We start from the raw sequence: 9340 nt of genomic DNA on the forward strand, positions 1-9340 counted from the left end.
GTTAGGGGTAGTGTAGTGTGTGCGGGGAGCGGCAGCAGGGTTAGGGGTAGTGTAGTGTGTGGGGGGAGTGGTAGCATGGTTAGGGGTAGTGTAGTGTGTGGGGGGAGTGGTAGCAGGGTTAGGGGTAGTGTAGTGTGTGCGGGGAGCGGCAGCAGGGTTAGGGGTAGTGTGTGTGGGGGGAGTGGTAGCATGGTTAGGGGTAGTGTAGTGTGTGGGGGGAGTGGTAGCAGGGTTAGGGGTAGTGTAGTGCGTGCGGGGAGCGGCAGCAGGGTTAGCGGTAGTGTAGTGTGTGCGGGGAGCGGCAGCAGGGCTAGGGGTAGTGTAGTGTGTGGGGGGAGTGGTAGCATGGTTAGGGATAGTGTAGTGTATTTGGGGAGTGGGAGCAGGGTTAGGGGTAGTGTAGTGTGTGCGGGGAGTGGCAGCAGGGTTAGGGGTAGTGTAGTGTGTTTGGGGAGTAGCAGCAGGGTTAGGGGTAGTGTAGTGTGTGCGGGGAGCGGCAGCAGGGTTAGGGGTAGTGTGGGGGGAGTGGTAGCATGGTTAGGGGTAGTGTAGTGTGTGGGGGGAGTGGTAGCAGGGTTAGGGGTAGTGTAGTGTGTGCGGGGAGCGGCAGCAGGGCTAGGGGTAGTGTGTGTGGGGGGAGTGGTAGCATGGTTAGGGGTAGTGTAGTGTGTGGGGGGAGTGGTAGCAAGGTTAGGGGTAGTGTAGTGCGTGCGGGGAGCGGCAGCAGGGTTAGCGGTAGTGTAGTGGGTGCGGGGAGTGGCAGCAGGGTTGGGGGTAGTGTAGTGTGTGTGGGGAGTGGCAGCAGGGTTAGGGGTAGTGTAGTGTGTGCGGGGAGCGGCAGCTAGGCTAGGGGTAGTGTAGTGTGTGCGGGTTGTGGGAGCAGGGTTAGGGGTAGTGTGTGGGGGGAGTGGTAGCATGGTTAGGGGTAGTGTAGTGTGTGTGGGGAGTGGGAGCAGGGTTAGTGGTAGTGCAGTGTGTGCGGGGAGCGGCAGCAGGGTTAGGGGTAGTGTAGTATGTGCAGGGAGCAGCAGCAGGGTTAGGGGTAGTGTAGTGTGTGCAGGGAGCAGCAGCATGGTTAGGGGCAGTGTAGTTTGTGCAGGGAGCAGCAGCAGGGTTAGGCACAGTGTAGTGTGTGCAGGGAGTAGCAGCAGGGTTAGGGGCAGTGTAGTCTTTGCGGGGAGCAGCAGCAGGGTTAGGGGTAGTGTAATGTGTGCGGGGAGCAGCAGCAGGATTAGGGGTAGTGCAGCGTGTGTGGGGAGTGGGAGCAGGGTTAGGGGTAGTGTGTGTGGGGAGCGGGAGCAGGGTTAGGGTAGGGTAGTGTGAACGGCAGCAGGGTTAGGGGTAGTGAAGTGTGTGCGGGGAGCAGCAGCAGGGTTAGGGGTAGTGTAGTGTGTGCAGGGAGTGGGAGCAGGGTTAGGGGTAGTGTACTGTGTGCGGGGAGTGGAAGCAGGGTTAGGGGTAGTGTATCAGGGCTTGACAAATTTTTCTAAAACCTAGGAGCCAGGATGAAAGTGTAGGAGCCAGACCCCCCTTCCCCCGGGGCAGCATTACTAAGCACCTATGCCCCAGGCAACCAACCCCCATGGCCACACTACTAATGGGGTATCCCAGGTAATCCACCCTCCCACAGCCCCATTATTGAGCAGCTCGGTATCGCTCAGTGTTGCCTGCCTACTGAAGTGGAATGTAGATGGGATTTGGTACAGGGGACACACTATCTCCATCAATTTTCTAAATCCCACTGCACTAATGGCGGATACCGGACGCAAGTCTAACACCAACATAGCTGTCAAGTAACTTTTTATGAACGCGCTGCAGGTGACGTATAAGAGAGGATGTTCCTAGGTGGTTAAAGTCCTTACCCCTACTTATTACACCTTTACATACGCAACATATAGGAAGACAGTTGTTGTCTGGATTTGGATAGAAATATTGCCAGACCAAAGAGGTGGAATGTTTGGTCTTCTGCCCAGGCATGACCGTGATGGGATTTTTCATCCCACGGACAACAACTCTTTCCCTTGGTACCTGATTTAAACAAACCACATCACCATCAGAATCCTCCTTGTCAACTTCCTCCTCAGCGCCAGCTACACCAGTATCCTCATCCTGTTGTACTTCAACAGTGACATCTTCAATCTGAATATCTGCAAGTGCTGGAAGGAGCACCCACAGTCCAGTTGCTGAGTGTGTGCAAATGGAGCCACCTCTTCCCGTCCAGTGTTGGGAAGGTCAGGCATCGCAACCGCCGCCACACTTGGACTCTCCTTGGGGATTTGTGATATCTTCTTAGAACGCACAGTTCTTCGCTGTGCTTCCATCATCATGTGAATCTGAACCACTAGTCATGAATATAGGGAAGGACCTTAGCTGTTCCTTGCCACTCCGTGTCGTAAATGGCATATCAGCAAGTTTACATTTCTCCTCAGATGATTTCAATTTATATTTTAAGGCCCTTTTACTGAACTTTGGCTTTTTGGATTTTACATGCCCTCTACTATGACATTGGGCATCGGCCTTGGCAGACGACGTTGATGGCATTTTTTCTATGTCATGACTAGTGGCAGCAGCTTCAGCACTAGGAGGGAGCGTTTCTTGATCTTTCCCTATTTTATCCTCCAAATTTTTGTCCTCCATTATTTTCATGGCGTTGATCACCCCTGTAAAAATATATTTTTTTCGGGGCAGCAGCCCTCCTTGACAGACAGCAGCACAGGACCCCTGCACAACTACGCCAGTGACAGCAACACTGATGACAGTGACAGTGACAGCTACACCGATGACAGTGACAGCTACACTGATGACAGTGACATCGACAGCTACACCGATGACAGTGACAGCTACACTGATGACAGTGACAGCGACCGCTACACCGATGACAGCGACAGCTACACCGATGACAGTGACAGCTACACCGATGACAGTGACAGCTACACAGATGACAATGACAGCTACACTGATGACAGTGACAGCTACACCGATGACAGTGACAGCGACCGCTACACCGATGACAGCGACAGCTACACCGATGACAGCGACAGCTACACCGATGACAGTGACAGTGACAGCTACACCGATGACAGTGACAGCTACACTGATGACAGTGACATCGACAGCTACACCGATGACAGTGACAGCTACACTGATGACAGTGACAGCGACCGCTACACCGATGACAGCGACAGCTACACCGATGACAGTGACAGCTACACCGATGACAGTGACAGCTACACAGATGACAATGATAGCTACACTGATGACAGTGACAGCTACACCGATGACAGTGACAGCGACCGCTACACCGATGACAGCGACAGCTACACCGATGACAGTGACAGCGACCGTTACACCGATGACAGCGACAGCTACACCGATGACAGTGACAGCTACACAGATGACAATGACAGCTACACTGATGACAGTGACAGCTACACCGATGACAGTGACAGCGACCGCTACACCGATGACAGCGACAGCTACACCGATGACAGCGACAGCTACACCGATGACAGTGACAGTGACAGCTACACCGATGACAGTGACAGCTACACTGATGACAGTGACATCGACAGCTACACCGATGACAGTGACAGCTACACTGATGACAGTGACAGCGACCGCTACACCGATGACAGCGACAGCTACACCGATGACAGTGACAGCTACACCGATGACAGTGACAGCTACACAGATGACAATGACAGCTACACTGATGACAGTGACAGCTACACCGATGACAGTGACAGCGACCGCTACACCGATGACAGCGACAGCTACACCGATGACAGTGACAGGTGTTTTTTTTTATGCCAGTGACAGCTACACCGATGACAGTGACAGCTACACCGATGACAGTGACAGCTACACTGATGACAGTGACAGCTACACAGATGACAATGACAGCTACACTGATGACAGTGACAGCTACACTGATGACAGTGACAGCTACACCGAGGACAGTGACAGCTACACTGAGGATAGTGACAGCTACACTGACAGTGACAGCTACACCGAGGACAGTGACAGCTACACTGATGACAGTGACAGCGACAGCTACACCAATGACAGCGACAGCTACACTGATGACAGTGACAGCTACAACGATGATAGTGACAGCTACAACGATGATAGTGACAGCTACACCGATGACAGTGACAGCTACACCGATGACAGTGACAGCTACACTGATGACAGTGACAGCTACACAGATGACAATGACAGCTACACTGATGACAGTGACAGCTACACCGAGGACAGTGACAGCTACACTGATGACAGTGACAGCTACACCAATGACAGCGACAGCTACACTGATGACAGCGACAGCTACACAGATGACAATGACAGCTACACCGGTGACAGTGACAGCGACAGCTACACCGATGACAGTGACAGTGACAGCTACACCGATGACAGTGTCAGCTACACCGAGGACAGTGACAGCTACACCGAGGACAGTGACAGCTACACCGATGACAGTGACAGCTACACCGGTGACAGTGACAGCGACAGCTACACCGATGACAGTGACAGCTACACCGATGACAGTGACAGTGACAGCTACACCGAGGACAGTGACAGCTACACTGATGACAGTGACAGCGACAGCTACACTGATGACAGTGACAGCTACACCGATGACAGTGACAGCCACAACGATGACAGTGACAGCTACACTGATGACAGTGACAGCTACACCGGTGACAGTGACAGCGACAGCTACACCGATGACAGTGACAGTGACAGCTACACCGATGACAGTGACAGCTACACTGATGACAGTGACAGCTACACCGAGGACAGTGACAGCTACACCGAGGACAGTGACAGCTACACTGATGACAGTGACAGCGACAGCTACACCAATGACAGCGACAGCTACACTGATGACAGTGACAGCTACACCGGTGACAGTGACAGCGACAGCTACACCGGTGACAGTGACAGCGACAGCTACACCGATGACAGTGACAGCTACACCGATGACAGTGACAGCTACACCATTGTCAGTAACAGTGACAGCTACACCGATGACAGTGAAAGCCACAATGATGACAGTGACAGCTACACCGATGACAGTGACAGCTACACTGATGACAGTGACAGTGACAGCTATGCCAATGACAGAGACAGCTACGCCGATGACAGTGACAGAGACAGCTACGCCGACGACAGTGACAGCTATTCCGATGAATGTGACAAATATATATATTTTTTCGGGGCAGCTCTTGACAGACAGGAGCACAGCACTAGACAACAGTAGCCAGCCCCTATGGTCAGCATCAGCAGCATCAAATCCCAGCTCCCTCCCTGTGCACACTCCACAGCAGCCCTTGACAGACAGCAGCACAGCACTGGACAACAGTAGCCAGAGCCGGCCCTAGGCATAGGCATTCTAAGCAAATGCCTAGGGCATCTCCCCCCATGCGCTGCAGCCGCGATCGGAGCTTTGCGGCTCTGCAAAAATGTTTGTGTTTTGTTTTTAAAAGGGGGCGTCGTGATTTGGCCACGCCCCCTGTCACTTGGGCCCGGCTGTCTGCGGGCCTGCCAGCCCCTATTAGCCAGTACTATGCTTCAGTGGCTGGCTCCTCCCCTGAGACCAGCCACCAACGAGTTCCATTACAGACTGGCACCTCCTCTCCTGCCTGCCTCCCACTCCTCTCCTCCCAGTGGCCGGCATACCCCTTCTTTCTGTGGTCATGACTACCCCCATAATCTCCAGAACCAGGTAAGTTGTGTGTGGGTGTAGGATGTCTGTGTACGGTATGTATGTATAACATGTGCTAGTTTTTTTTTTGTTACAGTAAATATGTGGGTTTTGATTTATAATGTGTGTGATCGCATGTGTGTGTGTGTATGTGTGTATGTGTGTGTGTGTGTGTGTGTGTGTATGTGTGTAGAAATCTATGATTGTTACAAGATATATATATATATATATAATATGCACACACACACATACAGTATCACACACACATAAATATATTAGGGATGTGCAGGCTCGGATAGGTTCGAGTTTGCACGTGGAGTTCGGATTTTTCCCTCCAAAAAAACGGAACTCAGAACGAGGCAAAACGTCATCTTGCATGGACGAACATCATCATTCCTGGAATATATATATATGTATATACACACACACACACACACACACACACATGCATACTTGTTTTTGTGACCTTTTCAGGACCCATGACTGGTTTGTCCATCATGGGGACGCCTGCTTCCCATTGCCCAAACAGCTTGATCAGCAAACCGTGCCTGCTGGTGGGTATCTATATCATATCACCCGGCGCGCATGTGCCGTATAGCTTGGTGACAGAAACCGGACACCATTATACCTCACCGGGACCTAGTCAGTTTTTCCTAACCATGTGGGTACTCCCTATGCCTCACTGGGACCTACTCAGGTATTCCTAACCATGTGGGTACACCCTTTGCTATGACCACTAAATGGTTTCACCACAGTAAATAAAAAAGACGCCTTGGTTGGACCAACATAAATTTTATTCAGGCTGTACACTGTCGCTTGATAGCAGTTATTCGGTTTTTTATGTAGTACTTGACTGACAGCCAGTTCCTAGCCTTCAGAGCCTGCTCCTCAGCGCCGAGGCAGGCGTTACAATCCTTTTTGCCGGGGACCTTGCAGGAGAGGATGAATCTCATCAGGTGTCTCTCAACTGCTGCTGCTTCTTTTCTGCTCCACGGTTTCTTTTTAGAGCCCATGCAATCACCTATGCAAGACAGGGAAGAGATCAGTCAACCAAAAACTCACCGCCAGCCCAAGCCACCCAATGAATTTGATGGACACACACCTTTAGTAGCCATGGGTGCATGCCTCTCCATCACTTTCAGTGCACTGGCATCTCCCTCCTCCACATGCACTGCTCCAGCTTCCACCTCTGGCTCATCATCAGACTCATCACTGGCTAGCGGGATTGGTTCTGGAAATACAAAGATAAACAGAGATCCCCGGTCACAGTTTCCCCCTTAGACTGTCAGCCCATGGAACAACCAGTCGGGTGAGGGACCATGCTACTTACCATTGGGATCAATGGAGATTTCTTCCAGGCTTTGTCCCTTAAAGTCAGCCAATCGACCTTGCTGGAGTGCCACAAAGAGTTTGCTAATTTTTGCCAATTGCAGGGTACCTTCAGGGAGGCGGTAGTACTGGCGGTGCACCCGGATATCGTGCCCTAGGAAATCGGCCAGCTGATCCATCTCCGTGTCACTCATGTTCAGCACCCTCGAAAGGGTGGCCACATGTTTCCGAAGCCTGGTAGAGGAGAGAGCTTCTGGATGCTTGGCTCCACATGCCCGTGCATAGAGTCGAATGCAGTCGGATCCTCTGAGGTGTGACAAGGCGGAGGGTCTTGCAAACATATATACATTGTCAGGACTGACACCACACTCTACCCTTTTCTCTGTGAGGTGCTCCAATGCCCTCTGCATGCAAGGGGACAGGAGGACAGGGACTTTCCTGCCTCTCTTACCAGGAATCTCAATGCGTGTGAAGTGCTGACATAGCCTCTTTTCTGGCTCTGACAGGGCCAGCGCCACATCACCCTGTAAATCAGCTGTGTGCCGAGATGCAAAAGAGCAAAGCTTCATCTTTGAGACCTCACCTTCCCTACGTCGGTTGAATAGGATTAGTTGTGTGAGGGTTACCTTGGCCAGCAGCAACCACTTCTTTGTGGTCGGGTGAGTGGACAAATCCTCTAGGTATTCCCGCTGTCTGTCAGTGAGATAAAGGTGCAACTGTTTTACATCATCAGTGAAAGGTAGAAGGGGGGGGGTGTTCCATTTTTGCTCCTCTAGGGTTTTGAGGGCAGCAGCCGAGATCATCTCGCTCCACCTTGCCTTGTATAGTTTTTGGAAGCTCCGTGCGCTCTCCACGGTCGGGGCATGGCCCTCCATAAGTGCCTGGCACTCAACCATGGTAGATATTTTTTGGAGGCTATGGCCCACTTTCAGGGCCAGTGAGGGAACCTTATAGGTATTCGTCAATTCAGCATAGCCGGCCAGGCTCCTTACGGCAGTTATGACCTGCAGGAAGTTTGCAGGGCAGATGAACTCTGCCATGCTCCTCAGAGGACTAACCATCCTGGCATGCAGTAACAGTCGCCCCACCTCTCTGAGCTTCTGCCGTATATAATCATGCTTACTGACATCCGAACCATGCCGGTTAAAGAGGTGGAGACCAAACTGCATGATGCAAGGGTCACCCTTTATTACCTGTACCACATCATCGTGAATCATATCACACAGCACCTTCCAGAGGCCCTTCCCAACACCCGGTGGAACGGGAGTGGCGTAAGCACAGAGGGATTGCACTCTGGTCCTGCCTGGTTTGGTGTTGGCAGGACCTTTTTTCAGCGGGCACCTTTTCACATGACGCCAAAGGTGTTGCCTTGAGAAAAGGCCCTGGCAATATGCACAATGCATGAAGTCTTGGGGAGCCACAGCTTCACCAGGCTGCTTGCATGGAAGTAGGACACCGCAGCCCTCACGTAGAACCCCGGCATTATGGGCAAAGTTCCCCCGGTTGCGAATCAGGTTAAGCTGTAGCCGCCTTTCCCTTGAACACTTTGGGTAGCTCAGTGCCCGGGCTGCCTCAGGCTCATCGTGGTGGATGGCCTCCACGTGCCTTGCAATTTTTGAGAATGGCTTCTCGCACCATAGACAATAGTTCTTTTTTTTATACACCTTTGAGCCATCACATTTTTTGGTAAGTACCTGGACTGTCACAGCGTGGTTTTTTTTTGAGGAGCAGAAACCTGGGCCAGAAATTGGAGAATCTTTGATAGCAGAGTGACCCTCAGCCAGCATATGTGTCCCATGACGGGCCCGCTCATCCCCGCTGCTGTCTTCCAAACTGTCCGCCTCAGAGGAGTCAGGGAAATAGTCTTTGTCACTGCCGTCAGTGCTGCTGTCAGTGATGTCACCGGGTGCACCGCTTAGCTCCATATTTTCCACCTTTAAAATAAACCAGAAAAATAAGGGTCAGCCCACCCGTGATAAAATATGCATGGTAAACGAAGCAAAAGGCCGACACCTACCGGCACAGCTGGAGAAACCTCCCCACAGTGGCACGAAAACCTGAAGCTTCCTGGTTCTGTGTGTGACGCAGAAAAAACCCGAAGCTGCCTGGTTCTGTGTGTGACGCAGCGCGCCTTTTTGAAAGAACCAATCAGGCCTCGAGTCCCAGCATGTGCCCGCCTGTCAACCCTTAATCCCAGGGAGGGGAACCCGGCGGCTCTCTCACCACCTTTGAAAAATATGATGACACCTAAACCTGGGTAGACTGAACCCCTCACAATAAAAAAAGATGCTGACAACTAAGCAG

The 9340-nt window shown here is 51.9% G+C and overlaps 1 protein-coding gene across 1 annotated transcript in view; it reads right to left on the reverse strand.

Moving 5' to 3' along the window:
• Window positions 1-6175: 6175 nt before the first annotated feature.
• Window positions 6176-9340, reverse strand: part of LOC148481726 (uncharacterized) — a 3258-nt gene continuing 93 nt past the window's right edge. Inside the window, exons 1-3 of the mRNA XM_088453062.1 lie at window positions 7038-9340; window positions 6810-6938; window positions 6176-6728 (exon numbers count right to left, since the gene is read on the reverse strand). The exon at window positions 7038-9340 is cut by the window's right edge and continues 93 nt beyond it. Coding sequence (XP_088309188.1) covers window positions 6505-6728; window positions 6810-6938; window positions 7038-8961 — 2277 coding nt within the window. The 5' untranslated portion in view covers window positions 8962-9340 and the 3' untranslated portion in view covers window positions 6176-6504. The remainder of the gene's footprint in view (window positions 6729-6809; window positions 6939-7037) is intronic.

Source organism: Taudactylus pleione, unplaced genomic scaffold (genome assembly GCF_031769625.1).
Source record: "Taudactylus pleione unplaced genomic scaffold, aTauple2 ptg000568l, whole genome shotgun sequence".
In the NCBI taxonomy this organism is placed as follows: domain Eukaryota; kingdom Metazoa; phylum Chordata; class Amphibia; order Anura; family Myobatrachidae; genus Taudactylus; species Taudactylus pleione.